Source organism: Petromyzon marinus, chromosome 34 (genome assembly GCF_048934315.1).
Source record: "Petromyzon marinus isolate PM22_M1 ecotype Great Lakes invasive population chromosome 34, UKy_Petmar_22M1.pri1.0, whole genome shotgun sequence".
Classification (NCBI taxonomy): domain Eukaryota; kingdom Metazoa; phylum Chordata; class Hyperoartia; order Petromyzontiformes; family Petromyzontidae; genus Petromyzon; species Petromyzon marinus.
The window spans coordinates 11778238-11801071 of NC_133700.1; the positions used below are offsets into that span (position 1 = coordinate 11778238).

The 22834-nt window shown below is 50.0% G+C and overlaps 1 protein-coding gene across 9 annotated transcripts in view; it reads left to right on the top strand.

Moving 5' to 3' along the window:
• Window positions 1-22834, top strand: part of LOC116948726 (growth factor receptor-bound protein 14-like) — an 85861-nt gene that overhangs the window by 47582 nt on the left and 15445 nt on the right. For 7 of the 9 annotated variants that reach the window (XM_032965739.2, XM_032965738.2, XM_032965737.2 and 4 more), the window contains one exon: window positions 20777-20933. In XM_032965739.2, the coding sequence (XP_032821630.1) occupies window positions 20777-20933 (157 nt within the window). Of the gene's footprint in view, window positions 1-3289; window positions 4156-17200; window positions 17623-20776; window positions 20934-22834 lie in introns of those variants that run through there. The other 2 variants (XM_032965743.2, XM_032965744.2) reach the window with 2 other exon arrangements.

Below are 22834 nucleotides of genomic sequence, written 5' to 3' on the forward strand. Positions count from 1 at the left end.
CCTTGTTTTGTAGAAAAGAGGCTTGGAGTGGGACTATCACTCCAGTTTTTCCGTTGCATGTCGGTTGAAATTGTGCACATTTCAGTTGGCTGTGCTGCTCCAATTTGTTAGTAAACACTGGAAAATGCCCTATCATGGCTCATTAACCGTAGCGGCCTGCACATGTTTACAACTCCCCTGCTGGGAGGCCAAAAAAACCGCACGCATGCACGAGTCTCCACCGAGATTCTCACGTGACGGCAACTTTTTCCATCTTAGTTCGGGACTCTGGGGCATAGAGGACAGGTTGGGGACACCCGCTGTTTGCTTTGATCTGGTTTTTTTTCAGCATGTGGTGGGTGCCAGGTGGCGCAACTTCTAAAAATGAAAGCTCAAGTCACCCTGGCGTGGGCAACTCGTCGCGCGCTTGCGATTTGGTTTCGTTCCGTGCACCGGTCCTGAGCGCCGACCGTTGTTAGTCGCTTTTTTGCGCTGGCCATATCACCGGCAAGCTAACGGCTAAACAGATCTCGCCGGCCTTGGAAGCTAAAAAGGCTTGAGCCTGTTTAGTGCTTTGATGCGAGACCGGCATGTGAATTATCAGGCGTTTATACTGTTTGGGTTGATGGCCTTGGTATGTGCACCAGTGGGTTGAAACCAAGGCGTCCGGGTCTGGTGTTGACCACCCACTCCCTCTCGTGTGCCGTGCCGGCCTTTGTATGTGCTCGCGAATGGCACTTGCCCCAAACAGTCTGTTCAGACTATATGGGGGGGATCTTTGTCATTGTATTTCCTCTCCTTTTAATTTCCTCCCACATTCCAAAATATAATGACTGGAATTGGCCAAAGCAACCCAATTTAGGCAGATTGCGAGGCTGTCCTGGATAAATGGAATTTTATAGTATTGTGCTTTTCGGATGTATGCTGCCAATCGTTAATGATCACCTGTTGCATGTTTATCTTCGTCGTCGCCCAAGCCGGAAGTGTGATCCTCCAGTGCTCAATGAACACATCACTGCCCCTTCGCCATCCTTTTGCGGACCAGTGCCACATCGGCCTCACTTGTAGGGGTGTAGACTAATCTCGTTGCTCCACATCTGCGGTTCATTGCAACTGCAGTCAATTTGGTTCTGCTCCAAAGCAACGTCGATTTTCCACCACGATCGGTATAGCCAATGGTTGGTTGTCCATTGCTTGTTTTGAGTGCTGGGGATGCGTTGATTTTGACCGTTTTGGTTGTCTAGGAGGAGTGTGCTGGCTTGGAAAAGCACGGATTTGCGGAGGATGCTTTGTTTTGTTTTTAATGGAGACCAAATGGTTTTCCCAGGAGGGTTTTTGGATAAGTGGAAGGGGCTTGTGAAAGCAGTTGTGTGGACACTGCATCCACATTTCAAGATCTTTAAATGGGTCACATTGGGGCAGGAGCAGTGGTAATGTTGAACACTGCTGCACAGACCATGTGGTGTGTGCCTGGAAGTGGAGTCGTGGCACATTCGTGCCACTGAAATTTTGCTACTAACCCCGTGGCCCGAGTTCTATACCACCAGGCCATGGTTAACATCAGTGACGAGTGAGCTCCTGGCTGGTCCTAGGTTGATGTTGGCTGCAAGTAAAGTAGCTGTTGCGATGTGTGAACAACATCATAGCTGCTGGTGCTGGCTATGCCACTCCCTCGTGCTCGCTAACAACACTTGCCCCAACAGTCTGACCTTCACAGGCCAACTCGTCGTAATTACCTCCATGACTTGCACTGTCCGACCTACTCCTCTTAAACGGAACCCAGTTTAAATACCTGCCTGGTAGTTGGCCCTCTCCAGTGACATGAACCTGGCCAGGCCCCCCACCCTCTCGGTAAGCTCCGCCTACAAAATGAGCTCTGAGCGTCGCCCATCTGTCGCACCACATTGCTGGTTGTTAAAGCGCGGACATGGAGCGCGACGCAGCTGGCTATTGGGGTGGGGGGGGGGTGGCTTTTGGCGGTGGTTGGTGGTGTGCCGTGGTGCCAAGTCATTCCAAGAACCCTGGTGGCTGCCCATGTTTATATATATTTACGCGAGGTCGTGCCCTCGCGGCAGTGGCGTGAGCGTCGCCAATGGAAGCCCAGGGACGAGGGTCCGAATTGGACACCGGTCGCCACGTTCGGCCTGACCGTCCGTGGCCGGTTGACTGGCGGCGTGTCACGCGCTCCGTCGCGGCCCTCTGCTGTGGGTGGGGGGGCCCAGCTCTTGTTGGGCCCTCAGCTTAGCAACTGCCAGGTGGGGGGGGGGGGACAGGGAGAAACACTTTCAGGAATTCGATGGTTAACTTATCTGTTAACGTTGCATTTGTGAAATTTTATTTTTTATTTGTGGTTGTGCTGTGTAAAGACCAAGTTCCTGCCACGCATTCTGTTTCTGCAGTTTCCACTTCTTATTGGACTATAAGATATTTGAGGGTTAAAGTTACTCTGATAGCAGATCGGGATGAATAAGAATGTTCACGTCCTTCAACTTTATCCCCTTGCAAACACCAAGTGTTTTGTCCTTTTTATTTTATCATGCGTTTAGGACTCGAAAGAATTTTAAGTCGAAATAAGCCTCCCAACACGGATTCCATACAACCTGCAGGTGAATGCAAGGCCACCCAATCGTAGAACGATACATTCATTGCATGTAGCACACTGCCAGTGGGTGACCATTTTAACAGAGAAGCTGTTCCCTGTCGCCTTGACCCAAATGGAAACGTGGAAAAGATCCCGAGCGGTCTGTCGCTTACATCTTGGTGCAAACCCCAGTGACGGATTCTCGTCTTGAGCGGCGCTCTCCACGCGCCGCTGTCTGCTGTGCCTTCTCGCCGAGCACCCAGCCGGGAGACTTGCCCCTGCCGCATCTGTCGCCGTGCATAGCACGTCACCTCCCTGGCACGAGCATCCCCCCCCGCTTGTAGATTCATAATAGAAGTAACGCGTTCGCTGGACCCAGTCTTGCTTAAGTCCTGTTGCGCGATTTGCGGCTTTAGATTAACCTTTTGCCGCTTTGCTCTTAGTGTGTTTTTTTAACATGTTAACTAAATCTCCTCTCGCTGTGCAGTGCTGCGGCGACCCATTTAAGGCGCGTCGCTGAAACTGTCCTTGGACGGCCTCCGATCGTGCGGTGGAGGGAGGGTGGCGGAGGCCGGGGGTGTGGGGAGTTTGTGGGTTTGGGTGGTAGCTCGTGTGGAGGTGGTTGCGTTGCGTGGGGGCAAGCATGCGTAGGGGGGAGGGAGAGGGAGGATTAAAGGGACAGGCGTGGCTGATGCAGCATCTCCTGAAATACGGACCAGGAAGCGCATTCGCACAGAAGGTGGTGTGTGTGTGTGGGGGAGAGTAAGTTGGTTGTTCCTCGAGTGAGCATCTCGTGGGTTGACGGCACCTGCGCCCTCCAGTCGTGCGGGACGGGCCCTGGCTGCTCCCCAGTGCACAGGGGGAGGGAGGGAAGTCTGCTCGTGTTTTTATTTTGCAATCGGCGCTTGTGGAAACTTAGAACCTTGGCGTGCCAGTTTTGCATTCTGCAGGCTGTTTGCACCTGAGTTAACATTAATAATTAAGCGCATGCGCGCATAAATCCAGCTGTCTCAACAGCACCGTGACAAGAACATCGGGTTTTTCCCCACCCACCCCTCGACAAAGTGGATTGATTTTACTGTTACTTTAAATCGTAAGCTTGCGCGCGAGAGGGTTCGTCCAGGGACGCTTGGGCAGGTGGCTGGTGCCGTCGGTGGGCGCCGTCCGCTCACCGCCGCCGCAATCTCCGTCTCGAGCCTTGGGCATGCATCTCGCGACGGCTCCTTCGGCGTAGCTCTGCGACGCCTCCTCGCGAGCTGGAATCGTCCGTGGGTGTTTCGCCACCGTTTCAGCGCGTCCGACCCAGTGCGGCGGTGAAGGGGGGGAGGTGTGGGGGGAAGGTGCGGGCGGCTTGCAGCGCCGTGACCTATCCGTAGCCCCTTCTCGGCTGGGCCGACGGACGCTGGGGCTGACCCAGGGGGGGTCGGGTCGATCCCGAAGAGCGGTGTTCGGCCGCAAGCAACGGTCCGCTCTGTTGGGCAGCAGCGGCAACGCCGCAGCTCCCCCACCCCCCGATGACGGAGGCGGGCGGCTCTGGGCTGCACCTGCGGCGGGTGACTCTGCCGGCGATCACGCCGCTGCAGCTAAGGGAGCGGGTGAGTAGCGTGGGGGTGCCGTGCACCGTTGTGATGGTGTTTGCCGGCTGTGTGGGTTTTTTTGTTGTATCTCCTATGTTGAACTTCTTCTTTCGCACCGTGCGTAGCCAACCGTGCTAATCGGAGGGACGGGGGGGGGGGGGCAATGGGTTTACAGGCTCTGCTATAAAGCTTGTTAGCCAAGGTTCGATTCCTGGACATGACTAACATCGCTGAGTGATCTAAATTGGTTCTGGGCCGCTTTACTGAGGTTGCCTTTGCCATAAAGAGATACCTGGGGTGGCGTGGTATGACCAATGGCACCGGAGGGACAAAGCCAGCCCCCAGGCGTGGTGCTGACCCTAATAGGTGCTCGCAAACCGCATTTTCTCCAACCGCAGTAAAGGTTGACGGTCGTTTGTCTGCTTTGTACCCTGTTCTCGCCACGTATGTAGTGCGATTTGATTTTCGTTTTTCCAGTAATTCTTCTGTCTTACTCGTTTGTGTTCTCATCACTGGTAGTGTTTATTCGCCCCATTCACCTTGTTGTAGCAGCGTGTATTTAAATGTAGGTCTGCACTCTATCCACACTATGTAAGAGTATTGTGTATTGCTAGATCTATGGGTAACCCATTAGGTGACCAGTGGTTGGGGGAACTGCACTTTGAACTAGGAATTGACATTTAATTCCTATCCGTCTTTCATAAATGGTTGGTAGTCTTTCAATCTTTCCTTGACATCCCCCTGGTTAACTCTGCCTTTTTAAGTGTAAGTACTTTGTATGCTGCGCAAGTCAAGTGATGCAAATTCAACCCTGAAGCTTGGAGAGCTGATTGAAAATAACTCTCAAACACCTTGTGGAAGACCCCAGCACAGATGATTCCTGGGACTGATCTTCCACGAAGCTCCATGGTCCAACCTAAATCGCACCCACTGCACAGACCATGGCAGATGCGTGGATACCTGATGCACAAATGGAAACTCTCCAGTAATGTGCAACTAGTCATCCAGAACAAGACTCTGCAATGCCCCGATCCACACACATGGAGACATCACGGCGATACACTCCGCTGCTCCTGGTGCGGTTATCTGGCTCGACCACCTTGATGTCAGATTGTAGTTGTTGCTCCGAGTCCACATCAGCCGTACGAAAGAGGAAAGCAGACGTTATTGGAGTCCCCTTAGGTGACTGGGCTTGGTGCTGGTTACAATAGCGCCTTTGTATTCCTTGCCAGATTTAATAGGCCCTCGCTTATGACCTTTAGCCCCAGCTGGAGGTCTAAGGCCGTAAGGGCGATCCGTCTCCTTGTCCGCCATGTGGACTGTGGCCCAGCTGAACGTGAGGATGTAGTCCGAGAGACCCCAGGATGTTTTGCATGCACGTTAGACTGTTGTGACCTTATCCAAGACGTTTTAACATGTTTTTACATAAAATAATTCTGAAGCTGCTCCTTTTTGAGCAAATGTACATTATTGCTTGTGGGGCTTCCAGACCTAACTTTTGGAATGGAGTCGTTCAGAGCTGCATCCTAAGATTAATGTTGCTTGTATTGTAATCGTGCCACTATCTGTTTAACAATGGGCCAAACCAACCCCTGTGGTGTGTGTGTGTACTTGAGTTGGCCAGAGTGGTAGGTGAGGATGGATCGACTGGCATCTTGCGAACTACGCTCTTCTCCGTAACCCAACATAAATTCCTGGCTTGAATAGGGGAGGGTTAGGGCTGGGGGAAGGAGGTTGGATTAGGTTTGCTTGTGTGTACATAGCCTTCCTCCACAGCAACCACATGGGGCTGTAGTGATGCTGTAGCTGTAACAGAAAATATGCGCTTAATCTGTAACGTGCCGTGTAAATTCAGTAAGTCAACTGGCCACTGTTGGTCCTTGGCAAGTCAACCTGTGCGCGCACACTTTGTGTGTGCACGTCCACTTAAAATAATTTTTTGGGGGGGGGTTTTTCGCCGGTTTTATTTTTTCCTGGACGCCGGGCGTGCGACGTCCACGCGCGTGCTTCTCGCTCTCGCGTGCAGGTGCAGCGGCGTCCCAGCGGAGTTGGAGTGCCCCGCTTTTATAAATGAAGCGGCTTGTGTGTTGGGGGCGAGCAGGGGGGGGGGGGGGTTAACTTTCAGTTGTCGTCGTTAAGGAACATGGCACCACCCAAAGCCACCTGCGGAAACATCGGGAAAAATACCCAACGAGCTTTTTCTCTTTGCTCATTGTTTTGGCGTTGGGCGCACGGTGCCACCACCACCACCACCGCCGCGTTGTGCACCGGGGGTGCGGCGTCGGTTCGATCTCCTCTCCCGCGTTTTGTCTTTGGCTCCCGCTCGAATGAGCCGGGCGACCGTGGTTTTCGTGTTGTGCACCAATCGAATTTTTTCCCTTGGGGCTGTGCGCACGGCGGGGGGTGGAGGTGGGGGGGGGCACTCGCACGCATCCCAGAGGCGGTCGGTCCGGCGTGGAGTTAAAGTAGGATGGTTGGCAAAGCTCGTGAGCGTGCAGGCGGTGCGACCGCAAGCTGGGGGCCCAGGTGCTGGGAAACGGAGGGGGAGACATTGGACAGGAGTGGTGTGGGGGGGGACCCATTTTTATTCCTCACAACGCGGCCAATGTCAACCATGCAGCGTCGCAATCTTGCGTTTGGCGCTATCTGCTAACCGATGCCGCGTCACCTTGTGTGCATTGCCGAAGTGGATGATGGCGACTGCCCCATCGCTTTTGCATATCTGGTACCGAAACTGCTGCATTGAAGACTTTTCTCGCATTGTCCCGAAACGGGCGTGCATCTGCGCGCTTCCGTTGGCCAAGAATGGGTTGGCTGCTTTGTAAGTGACGGCGACGACGATCTGCAGTGCCTTTGTTGGCCAGCCAAGCACTCTCCACGCTCAACTCCATTTTTAAACTGCTGAGATCTGACCAGATTGCATGCAATCCGTGTGGTCCCCCCCCAGGCGTTTAATGGAATTAACGAATACAAGTCTGGCTGCCGTTAACCCCGAGGCCCACGCTGTGCTTTGCACGCTACTTGTCACCCGACCTATGCCGTGTTGTTTTTAAACCGCGCGTGTTGCCAAGAGGGCACCGTAACATCACGGTGGCGTTGCGCTCCTCCAGGCCAAGGCGACCCCGCGTGTCATGCTGTCCAGCCGGTTAGCCAGGTGGCACGTGTGCCCACGTGGGTTTTTTTTAACGAGAGTGATTGGTCTTGAGTGGTCTCGGTTTGGCTTCTGTGGGGTAAATTGGCGGTGGTGCTGGAAGGTGGTGGTTGCCTGTAATGATGTTTGTAGAAGTGACACGGGCAGGCTTTGTACTTTTGTGTTCGGCATCGGAGCCCTGTCGATTCGCCGACCTTGTTAAGATTCTGGTCGCGGTTAAATTCCAGGAATATTTTTTTTCCCCACTGTGGCGAATGTAGCACCTCCTGGCCAGAGGCGTCATGAACTGACGGCACCACTATGTCAGTGTGTCAGTTGATGGCTGTGAGTTGCTTTCTGATGTCGTGGCAGTCATGATGGTGGGTTGACCATGCTTTACCACACTGGTCGTTATGGATGTGTGAAGGGCAAGGGTTTGTTCCCAAAGCCACTGTAAATGTTAGCTGCGCCTGAGTTGAATGGTCGTCTCCACGTTCATAGCACAGTTTTGCTGATTATGCCACTGCTCCGCCCTAAGCCATTCGAGTGACACGTATATAAATAAAACCACTTTATTAAATGCATGATTTGATGCATGTCGTGAATGCAAACGGCAGTTTTTTTTACCTGCTTCGTTCTATGCCTAATTTGAATCATCTAGGTTTAGATCTAATTCCGGAGGTCTCGTGGTGGTATATGTTACACCTGCTGCTGGCTGGAATTGGAGGCTGGGGTATATTTTGTAGTGGTCTTGACACCTTTGTTTATTGGTGCATTTTTGTTTTTCCTGCAGTCATGTTGGTCTGCTAAGGCAAGTACACTACTCGCAAATAACTCATTGTTTTTAGGATGTAGATCTGAAAAACTCTTAAGTTCTTAAAATATCCCACGCCATCTTTTGACAGCCTCTCCCCTAAGTGTTTTAAATGTCCGTGCTTGTGCACTGCGTGGCACCGCGAGTGTGGGGGGTCCACACGAGTGCAGTGGGTTCACAAATCCCCCTGCCATGGAAGGCGACGTGGCAGGGGAGTGATTTACGATTCTGCAAAAGAAGGGGGGGTTTAGGTTGGGGGGAGGGGGTGTGGGGGGAGGGGTCCACGTGTCTGGCGACCCAAGGGAGGACTTGAGTGGCGCTGGTGGGATGCCGGAGATATCCCTCGCGAATTCTGGAGGGTATCTTCTGGAGATGCTCGTGAATAGCAAATATCGCGGATAATGGCCTACAAATGCCTTATCTTTTTAATTAATTGCCTTAAATAATACATTAAATACATTACATTTACTGCATCACATTCTCTCTCGATGCATTCGTGTACAGTTCCAAATGCGATTCGCAGACAGCCAAAGTCACTGCGAGAAATTTCTTGAATAACGAGGTAATACTGTCGTCTGTTACAAGAGGTTGAAGCGCATGTGGCGTCCGTGTACCGCAACTGTGGGATCTGGCGGAAGGGGAGTGGATGGCTTTGGCAATTTGTTGGCATCCATGGCTTTTGGCCCTGCAATGCCAACAACCTTGTGTTAGATCAATCCCTGATTAAGGTCTAATTAAAAAGCCCATGTTGGGGCCCTCCACCCTCGGTTAACGCCGCCCAAGATGAGTCCACTGGGCGTCAACATCGTTATAATTAGGCAGACAAATTAGTTGATTGGGCACTGGCCACATCACGTGTCGTTCTCACACGTGTTTTTTAAAATTCAAATGTCTTATTCCAAAGTGTTTTTTTTAAAGCCGCCTCTCATTCGACGCTTCGGGATGCTCCCCTGCTTTGGGATGTTTTGACCAAGTTCCAATTCCCAGGAGAAATGCTTGCCATGACCATGTTGGAGGAAACTTTATAGGGTATGGAGAGGAACACATTCGGGGGGGGGGGGGGAAACAATAAACATCCCACGTAGCAGATGAGTTGTTGAATGTGCGCTTGCTCACGTAGTAGCTCGGCAATTGTGGATCACGTGGGGAGAAACAGACTTACCTCCCCACGCTGCTGGATTGCGGGTTTTGTGCGAGAGCGCCTGCTGCTCACTCGCGTTGTCTGTGTGCGATGCGTGCAGCCGTGTGTGTGTGTGTGCCTGTGTGTGCCTGTGTGTGTGTGTGTGCGTGTGTGTGCCTGTGTGTGTGTGTGTGCGTGTGTGTGCCTGTGTGTGTGTGTGTGCGTGTGTGTGCCTGTGTGTGTGTGTGTGCGTGTGTGTGCCTGTGTGTGTGCCTGTGTGTGTGTGTGTGTGTGCCTGTGTGTGTGCCTGTGTGTGTGTGTGTGTGCCTGTGTGTGTCTGTGTGTGTGTGCCTGTGTGTGTCTGTGTGTGTGTGCCTGTGTGTGTCTGTGTGTGTGTGCCTGTGTGTGTCTGTGTGTGTGTGCCTGTGTGTGTGTGCCTGTGTGTGTGTGCCTGTGTGTGTGTGCCTGTGTGTGTGTGCCTGTGTGTGTGTGCCTGTGTGTGTGTGCCTGTGTGTGTGTGCCTGTGTGTGTGTGCCTGTGTGTGTGCTCGGAGCTTATCGCCCTTCCACCCCCAGCGTGCGTGTTTATTTTGAGACGGTCGCAAGCGGCGGCCAACGCGGTGTTGTGTTTCTCCTCGCAAACTAAAATTCCGGCTGCTGATAAGACGGCGTTATTTCATGGACCTGCCGTCGCGTTTTCAAAAAGCCACCGGCGCTCGCGATTTTATCGTCGCGCCGTGTAAAGCCCCTCTCTTGCCAATTGACTCGCGTTTTGGTTTTTAAAGGTTGTTTCTGTGTTTTTTTGTTATACATGTGTGCGCACCCTCATGCCAATCGTGTTCTTTGCTGGGCAGCTGCGAGCGACGGATGCGTTGTCCTCCTCGCTCCGTGACACCGCGTGTCTGAAGATGGCTTTCTTAGGTTGTGCAACAGCATTTGTATGGCAAGGAAACTTGGTGCAGGAGTACATGGGGCACTTAAACTTTTAAACTTTAAACGAGGCGTGTGGTTGGGGTTTTTTTTAATTAGAAATATTGACTCCTTTTTGTAAAATAATAAAAACACGTGGAACGGAAAATAGTGTTTTTTAACTTATCCATGACCCTACAGATCGAGCATTGCTTGACTGCAAAACAAATGGTTTGAAGGGTATCGTGTGCAGTTAGACAGGAGTTAATGGGATGGGCCTTTGTGACTACACGGCTTGCGGCGTTTCCTGGCGTGGAGGCAAAATATCAGGCCAGCCATCGTTTTTCAAAGTGTCCCAAGTCATCATCAGTTTCGTCATTTTAGTTGATTATTCGACCCAGTCCCAACTAACTTTGTGCAACTAGTCGCTTTAACCTATTAAACTGACCCACACTGGCATTGTCTGGCATATTGATGAAGCGGAGAATTGTTAAAGCAGTGTAAAAATACTAAGGATAATTTTGACTATTTTCATTAAAAAAAGCCTTTCAAACCACGCCAGCATGACACAGCAATAATCCTAATTTTTACTTCAGTTCCTGGCACTTTGACGTAATTGTTCCAAATGGTGACCACATCGGGCACTTTAATTGGCAGAAAGGGACAACTGCTGTCAGAAGAATGTAGCTTGCACCTAAACTGTTACCAACTTCATGACTATCTGCAAAAGAATGTGGCGTGCACCCAAACTGTTACCAACGTCATGAATATCTGCAAAAGATCTCTTGGCTAAACCAGAGGGGAGTCCAGATTGAGTTGCCACCCATTTGGGAATTGGTGTACGATTTTTTGGATGGCAGTAAATTGATTTTTTTTTGTACAGTGACGTGGTACAGGGATTGCTGTGAACTTTACAATCTTAGTGCACGGTGATGGACCCCTCGGTACTGTCCGGGTTTGATCTAGATTGGAAAAAGGTGCTAACCCCCGATTCCCAACATGGTTGCTGTGGAGATGACGTCACCCACCCTTTGCATAGTCTGCCCAAGGACCTGCTATGATCATGGCCACACCCAATTGGTCGCCACCAGTGTACGGGTGGTGGCGGAGCTAATCGACACACGTTCCTCGGACACAAATGTCACCAGTAGGCCAGGGCTATCTGTTGCTGAAGCCCCAAATTATGGAGTCTGTGTACGGTTGCCTTTATCCTTGTTGCGCCTCGAGTTTTTCGGTGGGCCTTGTGGTGTTGGTAGCCCTCCCACCAGGATGTGTTTGCCCCCAGTGGGGAGGGCATCTGGACACCAACAAGTTCTGGGATTCCTGTAGTGGTGATGTTGCTGTTGCGCACTGCTCTTGTTGCGCGGCATACAAGTATCATCGTGAAGAGGCGAGCGGGCGTTTAGAAGATGGTCTTCAAAAAAGCCCTCCAAATTGAAACCAATGGAAGGAAGTTGCCGTGCTGCGCGTTACACAAGTTCTGTAATCTTCCTCCCCCGTTGACTGGTCGTCGTGAAACGCCCACTTTTTATGACTTCCTTGCGCAAATCCTCATTTTTCTCGCGCTTATTTCCACCCAACAGTGGCGCGAATGTGTGAACTTTTGCAAGACTGACGTACATCGGACGCCCCTGATTGGTCTGCTTTATAAGGCTGCCACGTGCGTCACCGTTGTGTGCCCCGCGTCATTTCGTAACCCAAACTCCGGGGCTGATAACTTCACCGGGGCAGCTCGGCGTGAAACTCGACCCTCGGATAAATTATTTGACTCTGTCGTCCGATGGGCTGTGGATTTGGTTACTCGGTCTCGGGTTGTAAGCTGCCCCCAAAGGGTAGTGTGTTCTAAAAATACCACGGGTAGGCATTCTGACTTGTTTGGGTGCTTGTAGGCTGGGGGGAGGGGGTTGGCCATGTGTTTTTAGTGGGGTGTGTGTGTACAGTGTCGATGCCTGCCGTGGTGTCGTGCTTTGACAACTGGAAGAGAATCGCAGTCGAGTAGCTCTCCTCCCGGTACGACCGTTGCGACGGAAAATTCCCCATCCCTCCTGCATCTCCTGGTACACCACATGTCGTGGTGGGGGGGAGTGCGTGGGTACCTGCAACCTCTCCTTCCAAGAAGACATCTGACCAGTGTGACAGAGTCGGCCAAATTACCTCCTGGGCACCATTTTTTGAGGAGACACGTCTGCCAAAAAATATGGTGGAAATAATTGCAGGGCTGCACTTTTATTATAACCTTTTACCAGTAGGCTGCCTGTGTACATCATCCGTGGGTGGGAGGGATGATGCAGCGGTCATCCCATTGACGAGCGCCTCCAGCAGGCAGGCGAGGGACGATGCCTTCGTTGGGCCCATTGCGTGCTCCGGGGGGCTTAAGTGGGGGTTTGTTTTTTCACTACTCTGCTCGGAGCCACTGGCATGTGCAAATATAACTCCCAATATGAAAAAAATCGTGTAATTTGCCACACAGTGTTCACGCACTCTATAAAATAAAAAAATAAATAAACTGCCGAGGCATGAGGAATCGGATCCCGTCGACAACTGCCCAAGCTTTGCAGTTTATCACGATATTTTCAGTCGAATAACTGTTTATTACTTTAAAAATCTCTGCGTGGAGATGGGAAGAAGGTCCCATGTCAGGCGGGTGGGAACCGTTAATAGCTACGATCATTTTGTATGGTGGTAAGAGGGGAGATCGGTGACAAATGGATAATTATAATTGGTATATAATCTAGTACATTTAGTAGTCTGTATTCGAAGCACAAGGCCCCTAGTAAAGGAGGGAAACTTTTTCTGTATAATCCCAATTTAAGTCCCTGTGGTAGTTTTTTCTTTCCCCAACTTGAACCGTGTCGACACAATGGTGTACTTTTTTTTGCAAACGGCCTCACAGGCCCTTTTTTAAAGTTCGCTTGTGAAGAGAACTTTTTTTACGGTGAAGTACACCTGCAATAAAATAACCATGGCAGTCTGCCGGGAATTGAACCATGAACCTCTGAAACTAGCGGCGACAGCACTACCTCCGCTGCTGGGCCGTGTCGCTGCCCCAAACGTTAATGTCGAGGTTGTGAACCCTTTCCCGTTCCGAGACGTCTGCAAGTTGCAGGGTGGGTAAATTTTGTTCGGAGGCATAGGGTCGTTGATTTTCAAGACGTTTGCACTCAACGCAGAGAACGGTAGCAACACAACCACATTGATAGCTGGCACCGCAGTGCCAAACGCCTTCCCGTGTGGCCTTTTGGGAGCCTTGGTATTGTATTCTGACCTGGAGATGTACCGATGAAGTTATTTTAGTTCTTCAAATTCCCTACGTGTACGTCGTCGGAACAAATTGGAAGAAACTGTCAAGCGGTGGACCGGGAGACTCTTCAGTGGGGTCTGACCTGCGCTTGCTATGGACGTGCGTGTGGTGCCCCACCCCCGCCGGGCGATTTGGGTTTTCCCCACGTTGGTGATGGAGTTGCTTAACCTCGGTCGTTTTTTTTGGTGGGAAAGCCCAAAGGCTACGATTGCCTCTCCTTTTTACGTGATTTTTTTTTTACAATTTTTGCCACTACATTTGTGGCATATCAAGACTGGTTGGTTTATCATTCGGGTGGTACATCAAAGTTCATTACAAAGGTTTCACTTTTTCCACAGCACCCTGCATGTACCCTGACACCTGACTGACTTTTTAGTTCCTCTTACATTTAATGCATGAGATGAGCATTTCCAAAGGAGACTTTGCGAAATGCAGTGTTTCTAGGGCCCCTAACCATTTGTCAAACTGTTCTCGCCAACTTTCGTTGTTTTGCAGTTGTATTGAAATGCTCTGAATCTCCTTTCAAATCAGTGCGTGCACAGTGGTGAAACGCATCCTGTCTGCAGTAAGGTAGTGGGTTGGAAAGTGTCCCAGTAGTGAATAACACACGACCTTCAACTGATCTCAGAATTCGATGTGTGCTTCTTGCGTTCCAAATGGATTCATCTTCGCATGATTATGCCAATGGAATCTGAAATAAAATTGTGAAAATGTCTAATTATAGAAGAAAAGGCTCCTAGGCCTGGTTCTGGCCACTTTCCACCCCCTCTCTATACTCTCCCTGGAACAGATGCTCGCTAACAGTACTTAACGCTGCAGTGTGTAAGGTTAAATGAGGGCGGATCTGTTGGCTAAAGCACACACACAACTGCAAAAGCAAACATTCCCTGCACGTGTTTGTGCCATGAATACACGGCGCGGGATTAAAGCGTGCTGCCAAAATGGGGGCAGCCGTGTCGAATTCTCCCCCGTGGCAGAGTTCTTTTGCGGCTTGAGTCTCTCTCGAGTGCCGTTTTGTGACATTGTTTGCACTACCGTGGCGCGAGACGGTCGGTGTGGCGGTGGGTTGACGCTGCCTGTGCGCGTGTCTTAATTTGAAAGGCTTTGTAATGCGCGGAACGCTCCGATGACTTTTAATGCCACTGAAGGGGCCTTTACTGCCACTTTTAAAATCAATACTGGTTAAGTAAGGCGCAGTAGTTTGCCATGTGCAACGCGCACCCCATACGAGGACGTTTTTAACTCCCCACCGTTCTGCTGCACCGCTTTGTCGCTGTGGCGGAAAAGGCCCCTAGCGGCCCTCCTGCTGTGTTAATAATAATGATAATTTACATTTAATTTGTGATTGTTTTTGAAGGAATGTAATTCTCTGGTGTGGGTCTCCTTTGTTTGCCGCGACTCGCCTCGTTTTTAAAAAAAATCGACAATTTTGTCGGCTTAGAAGACCATCCAGCGGTGGATTCATTTAGAACCGATGGAGATGGCATAATTTAGGATGCAGTAACTGGTATGCCTGGTAGGGAGGCGATGGGGAAGGTTGTTCACCTACTTTAGTCACCATTTACAGCCTCCAGTTTTCACAATGTAAGGTATGGCCAGAATTAACCTCCTTGAGCGAACCGGCCAACCCAACTTGGTTGACGGCGGAGGCCGGACGTCTCGCGGGCCTCTCACATTGGCTCTTGGCGGCGAGGCGATGTCACGCGCAGGATGCCCAATTGGCTGCACTTTGATCTGCGCGAGTTGACGGTGGCTGGTGGTGACGCCCCCCCCCCCCCCTTTTTTAAGGTCCCATGTGAGAGGTGTCACTCATTCCCCGTGTTGGTTGAACGGTGAAGACTTGAAAGTTAGAATTCTAAAGGAATAATGAATTAAATATCAACTTTTGTTTTGCTTGGTGATGCTGTTTGAGTTGGTCACATGGTTAGGATAGAGGATACAGTACATAAACCACAAACAAGTATTCAGTAAAAAAAACTTCCCCTGAAATTGGCAAAAACCCCAAACATACAAAGCCATGTCACTTAAATTATTGCCAAAGTTACCTTTTGGGTTTTGTTAAAATATACATATCCATAATACGGATTTTTTTGGGGGGTTGGATCTAATAAGTATAAATGTGGCGTTAACCCCCCCTCGCCACCACCCAACACAGCCAATTAGTCAGCTTTGTCACGTTAATAGGACATGCCAATTTGTTACGAGTACAGCACTGGTGTGGTGGAGAGCAAATTTACAAAATATACGGATGTTGTAAATGGTTAAACATTGATGAAAATGTAGGTTTAAGAACCTACGTTATATTATTCTATGCGCATGTAGCCTAATTGCTGTGGCTGGGCATGGGTGTGCACTGTACACCTTGTGGTGGTCTCTTATGATTTAAGCCATCGCTCTGTCCGCAGTGTCGTGAAAACCTCCTCGCTCTTTGAGTGCCGCTGGGAGTTTACACCCCACCCGGGCTATGTGGCACACTTCAAGTGTGCCGGCTTCAACGTTTGGTTAACGTCGTAGCTGCAGAAGTTGTACATTTACAACGTTGCTATTTTTGTGTGCAGGCTTGGTGGACTTTTTAAATTTGTTTACTGAAATCCAGAAGTTGTGCAAAAATGGCCATTCCTACATGTGAAATGAAAATTCCTGAGTATCGCTAAACTAAAAGGGGGTGAAACCGCTACAGCTGTGACCTTGTTCGACTGCTGCCTGTTGGTTGCCCACATTTTAAAAATTAGTTTAATTTAAACTGCTACGGCCGCAGTTCTTTTTGAGCTGTGGTGTCGACATTAAAGCCGGAGAGCTTTTGCACACTAGGTGCGCATCTTTTCACGTGGCGTTTAAACTTCCGTTACAAATTGTACGCAGTGTCTAATTTCCTCACTCCTTGTTGGTAAATTACATTTAAAACTCTAATTTATAACGGAATAATTTGTTTATTGTGCCTTGTGAAGTCTTGCGATGACTCGTTCGATGCGCTTCGTACGACCCCCAATGCAATCTTTCCGTGGGTGAGACGCGTTAAAATTCCCCCGGTAGCAAAAATGGAAGTGGTGAAATCCCCCGCCTAAAGCACACCTTGACACGGCGGGGATTTTTTTTGGTTCCCCCGAACCGCCCCCCCGCTGATGACCTCACCGGCGGAGCACCGCAATCCACGCTGTCTGTCTGCAGGCCACGCATGCCACCTCTCCCTCCCTCCCTACCCTACGCCACCCTACCGCCAACGTCGCTTAAAAGTGCCCGGAAAGTTTTTAGTAGAAACCAATTTTTAAAATGGGAGTTAGTGTGGGGGTGGGATGTCGTGGATGGGCACGTGAACGCAGTCAACTTCTGCTGTAACTGCTGCAGAAGCCACGCTGGTACAATTCTTTTAATCGTTATTTTGTAATGAGAGACCGTTGTCTTGGCTTATCTGGCTTTGGTTTTAATGTGGTTGCTCGATCCTAAGAATGACACTAGTCTATTTCCCCGTCTGCTGTAACCTACGGCAGTGCAGCCGACCAAACTGCCCCCGCCCTGAGGACGGACGCCGCTTGCAACAAACGCCCACTCGTCGCAGCGATGATGATGATGATGATGAGGGTGTTAGCGCTTGACTCATCTTTCTGGCGCACCCAACGCGCACTTCCGCGCTTGGCGGGCGGGCGGGTGGGCAGTGCGATCTGGGCACAGTCTCGCATTGAGGAGCGAAGGCTGTGGTGGGGGCGAGGTGGGGGGGGGGGTCTTTTGGGATCGCTTAAAAAAACACATTCTCGGCGGACGTAACGTTGCGGTTTGCAGCCTCTCTCTATATATATACCTCCGGCGGAACTTTCCCACTCGAATGAGAGCGGCGCGCTTTGCTCGGAGTGCGAAGAGAGTTTGCTCCGTGGTGGCTTTCATTACCTCCTGTAACATTGCAGCCTGGCGAAATTGTACGACCTGGTTTAAAAAAAAAAATCCATCTAATCTCGGTGGGAGATAACGACACGCGATTTTATTTTTTTATATTTTGGACTGCGGGTAGGTTCCCGTAAAGCACGGGCGTTGGTACGCGATTGCTACAATTTACGTTGTTAATTCGGCCCGAGTTTCTAACAAAGTTGCTGTGTGAAGCGCAGCGATAACCTTCATCGAAGTCTGCCTAAAGGGGGAGGGGGGGGGGGCACCGTTGCTCGGCTGCGTCTGAGCGCGGCTCCCAGTTTTGTTCGTTCAACCATGAGGCTACAAATGCAGGTGAGGGACTTTTTAAAATCTTGTACGGTATTAATATTTTGCCCAATTTTTTAATATTCTTTCCTCCTGAAATGCCCTGTGACTTGCATGATTGCCGTGACGTGGTCGTACAATTTTATCGCCGTGATAGGGATGCTCTAAATGGGATGGTGCTCTATAACCCTGACAACCCAGAGGTCGTTTCCTGGCCACGACCTCATCGTGATGGGCGAGCAAACCTCGCGGCTGACGCAGTAGGAATAGCTCCTTAGTTCAGCAATTTGTTCCTTTTTTAAATGTTGGAAATTATTTGTTTGTTTTTAATGCAGAGCGACGTTATAGATTTATTTAGAATTTGAGAAATATGATCGGCGATCACTGGACGTCTTTGCGATCTGTACGATGCCGAAGTTTGAAACCTGCGCTTCTGAATGTATAATGATTGGCCTACGTACGACGCAAAATATGTTCAAAACACTCTCCCCTACTTATTAGGTTGTTACTGGTGGGGTCTTTACGAACACACCGGTACAGCGATCTCACGCGGAACGTTGGCATCTGCTGCGAGCTTGGCTACCCGTGTCGAACATTACTCGCACAGCTGTGAACCCAGGGGTTGAACGTGAGAGTGCGTCTGTTTGTTAAAGGATGCCGGATTTCACCATGACGGCCCGGTGAGATGCCACGTGCGGCGTTCCGCGCGAGAGGTCGTTCCTAGTTCATTTTGTCTCGACCAGAAATGAGGGAGGAGGATGGCCAACGTGAGAGGACGGGAACGGGCAGGACAAGTGTGGTCTCGATTCTCCCAACAGGCCCAGCTGTGTCCTTAACCAAATTCTTGTAAAGTATTATTGTTTAAAAATAGATTTCCTGCGTGACTGCCTGCCTGCGAGGGAAATTTCTTTACCACTGACACGCGCGCTCTCTCTCTGGTGTGGTCGGCTCATGTGCAACTCATTGTCGTTGTTATGGGCCGTCTCTCAAGCCGACGTGCCCTGCACCATGGTCCGTTTGGCTCAAATGCCACGTTTAAACCTCGTGCCTCGAAGGCATCTGCATGTGCAGGAGTTCTTGCTGGGGGGTCCTGCCGATTTGACGCTCCATACCGATCCTGCTATGTACGAACTTATTTCGCGCAGTACGTAATCAACCACGCTCATTGGAAGTGCGGGGGAAGGATAACAAACTAAACACAACAGTTCTAAAGACACTCTTTTTCAAGCCTAGATTTAAGTTCATTACCCCAGTGGCTACCAAATGTCAGGAAAGAAGAGTATTCCAACCTGCTGCAGAGGCGCATCTGGAGTGCGCGATTCAGTGACGGCTTTGTTCTATGGCTCGCCAAAAGCCGCTGCTGCGAGAATGACCGCAGGTCACTTTGATGGCTAATGCTCCTTGACGAGATCAGCAAGGTGTCGTGGTTCATTTGTGGCGAGCCCTTTTTGAGTGTAGCGAGTGCAACGACTCCATTGGTAGGGCGGCAGTCTTTTCTGCAGGATCCCGGTTGTCCTTTAATACAAACGTGCATGCTTGTCTTGTGGACTTTTTTATTCTTGCAATTTGAGGTGTTTTCCAGATTTGTTTCTTAGCAGGTGGCTCTGCAGTCGGGAGCGCCACCAATCAACGTTTGGGAGTTCAAATCCTCGTTGGAAGGGCTAATGGGGAGTTGACTGGTCATCCTTCCAGGGTCTATAAAATGAGATCTTTTGAAGCCATGGAGTGGTGGTCCAATGGATATTGGACATCTGCAAAGAGCTGCACAGCCCATTGGATTCCTCCCAGCATAAATAACTTTTATTCTGAACTCGGCCCTCGCCATAGCAATATGGAATTTCCACCACTAGCTTGGCACTTGGCTCGATTTTGAGCACCTCGATGCCCAATTGGGCAGCAATCTCTGAAGTGTCTCCAGTCCTCTATTTCTGGTGACTGGGTCCGTGGGTTCGTGATTGGTTTTTAAATCGTACTGTTCATGCGTACATTGATCGGCTGCCCCTAACTTACAATGGAAAATTCCTTGGTCATATGTCAGTAGCAAAATTGGAATGCAACGTTAAACAGGCACTTTTGCCAAATCCACTGCCAGCCTAAAGTCTTATCAATGCAGTTGGTAACCACAGAGTTGACTGCCGTTTTTAGAATCTCCTGAACTGGGATAAATAATTGTGGGATGCAAGGCATTTGCCCATGTAACGATTCGAGGAATTATTGTTTTTTGGAACTCCCATGTGGGATTCTTGCTTGGCTACAACTCTGCCCTCTGCTTGGCAGCTGGCCTGTGGTTTTCTGAGCCCTTTTGAGGGTGAAACGACAGATCTGACTGCCTCCAATGCTGCCTTGGGTCTTTCTAGTAACGCTTTCCTGTGTCTCGCTACACTCTGCGTGTAAAGATTTCGTCCTGTGAACCTGACATGCCCTCGTATGGGCACGAATGCTTTGTTGGCACAGTAATTATTTTCAACACGTCACTCAAATCTACCAACGCTATTTATTAATGACTTGTTTTATTTGTCAAAGATTACTGGTGCGCGCTGTAAGTCCTTACATTTGAGTAACACTCCATTTTAAAAAAAACTACATTCTGTGCAACATTAACCAAATGTTATTGGTACATTTTAATTGCGTGCCGTCTAAATTTCATGTGGTTGTGCAACTCGCGAGTTTTATTCACTCTGCTGAAGGTTGTTGAAGTAATGCTTTGTTTTGGATAACGTTTAATTGTTTTGAAAAATGACTTTGCACCTACTTCTGTTCTGGTATTATGATCTACAGCAGTCGCGGTCATCCAGCTGGGAGGTAAACCAATGCTCTTGGGTACTGCAGTGACAAGATGTTAACTACCTCGCCTGGTATACAGACGGTCGTGGGTTTTCTGTCCCTGACACCCTGTATTTAGATTTTGAATGTTCTCTCCCTTGTGGTCACGTGGATTTTTCTCTGGGTCTGGTTTTCCCCTCCATTTTTTTAAAATTCGCGTGCTTTAACGGTGTTTCGCTCCTATAAATATACACGTGATTTAAGCCACTTTTTTTTTAAGCTATAATTTGCGATAACCAGATTGCTTCTGGGGGAAAAAAGCTACATAGCTCGGCAGGGCCGTAACCTGATTTTTAAAACAAAGTTTGTGGCCAATATCTGACTGTGGCTGCCGTCCCGCCCCCCTCTGCTTGTGCAGGTGATCAAGGTGTTCAGCGAGGACGGCACCAGCAGGGCGCTGGAGGTGCCCACGGACGCGACGGCGCGCGATGTTGCCCAGATGCTCGTTCAGCGACGCCACTTTGTGGACGACAACAACTGGTCGCTCATCGAGAGCCTGGTCTCCGTCTCCATAGGTTCGTGGCTTCGACCCCCCCCCCCCTTTGTTGGCTCGCCCCGTCCGTTTTGCTCGTCCGCTCTCCCCGCCGCGCTGCTGTTCATCGCCCGCCCACAAGTGCTTGCCGTGTTATTGCCCTACCAAAGGCGGCGTTCGTCACGGTTGTTCCGTGCTGTTGTCTTTGCCTCCAGTCCCCCTTTTCAATACATAATCGCGATTTGTCGTTTTTACCACCCCCCCCCCCGTCCACGGGCAACTGTGGCTTTTGTGCTGAAGTGTTGTGCACACGTACATGAACGCTCTTTGTACCCAGGTGAGAGCACCTCCATCGAGACAAAGCCTCTTACAAAAGAGCCGAGGCGCAAACAAAGTGGGAGATACAAATCTCTCTCTCTCGTGCAGACAAAACAAACAGAGATATCGCGTCCTCCCGACCCAACCGATCTTTCCTTTGCCACGTTGGCCACTTGGTGCCTCCTTGCTGTGACATCCCTCCAAGCCTTGTGTTTTTTGAGGCCGCACATCGATTCCCCCCCCTCCCCCCGCCCCCCGTTGTGCCATCCTGTGCGCTCGATGGGTTGCACACTGGAACGAAATTCTGCTGGCGTTCCAACTGTTTTGGAATTGCGCTCTCACGCGATTTTTATACCGCAAGGATTTCTGTGGGCCACGGGGGATGGGGGGGGCACATCTGAGCTGGCAGCAACTTGCAAGTATCATCTTCGCTGTTCTTCCAGCCAGCGAGGCGAGGGTGGGGTGCTTCTCCCTATGCCAGGTGTGGCATTGTGGCTTTCTAACATCGCCTGCTGTGTCAAGTTAAAATATTTGGTGCCCTCCACCTTCCCCCCGTGACGTGTCCATAGTGACACCTTGATGTAGCATCATTGGCAAATGAAAAGTCCAGACGTGATGTTGAAAAAAATGGTTTCCCCCCCCCCCCCCCCCCCAAATCGTAGACCATGTGCATTCCATCGTTCTCTAATCCACTCCGCGTGATCTACTGTGGTCCCGTTTCCCGCATCCACAGTCTGCTCCGGCATGGGCTGAGCAGGCACAAGTCTGTATTGAATTGTGCTAAAGTCGCGACGTTTGCCGGTGGTTGATTTGATAGAACAACAAAGCCAAGCGAGGTTTGGGTGCCAGATGGGCAGTGAATGCGTTGTCGTGTTTTTTAAACCAGCGCTTGGCAATCTCTTGTCTAAAAGTTGAACAACCACCAATCGGGATTAATTTTTAATTGCCTCCCAGTTGCTAGCCATCTGGTTAATGCAGTGGCTTAATTTGTAATTGCCCATCTGTTCTAGTTGTAAGCGTGGACATGGTGGATCATGGGAATGGAGTTGTGGAGATAATGCTCCTACTTGCTTTGCTCGACCACACACTTCCTGAAAAATATAATTGACCCAAAGGACCAAATACCGGGACTGTCTGGAAATGAGGTGAGGCAGAGCTAGCCCTGCTGAACTCTTGGGTTAGAATCCTGGCCTTGGCCACCCATGGCTTTAGACTAGGTGCTCTCTCCTCCCTATCCTTGTAGTGGACGGGATAGTCTCTGCAATTGGTAATAAATAAAATAATAAACATTAGCTTTTTTGTTACTTGAACTTTATTTCCCTTCCGAAAAATAAACATTTTGGTTTTAAGCGTGTATACATATTATTTATATATATATACGTGTGTGTGTAGTGGATCTCTCTGCAGTGCTTAAGTGTCCTCCAAATTGAAATGTTTCCGGCCAGTTCCATGAATTGCTGCATTTGTTATAACAGCAGTAGGTAAAAAGAGTTCCCCTGCTCTCATGCCAAGCGACGTTCATGGCAAGAATATATACACTCGCGGGTTTTGAATTTCGCAATATGATCTTGTGACGTAATGTGTTTACGGAATTGTCTGCCTCCACAAGGCCACGCTGACACTCGT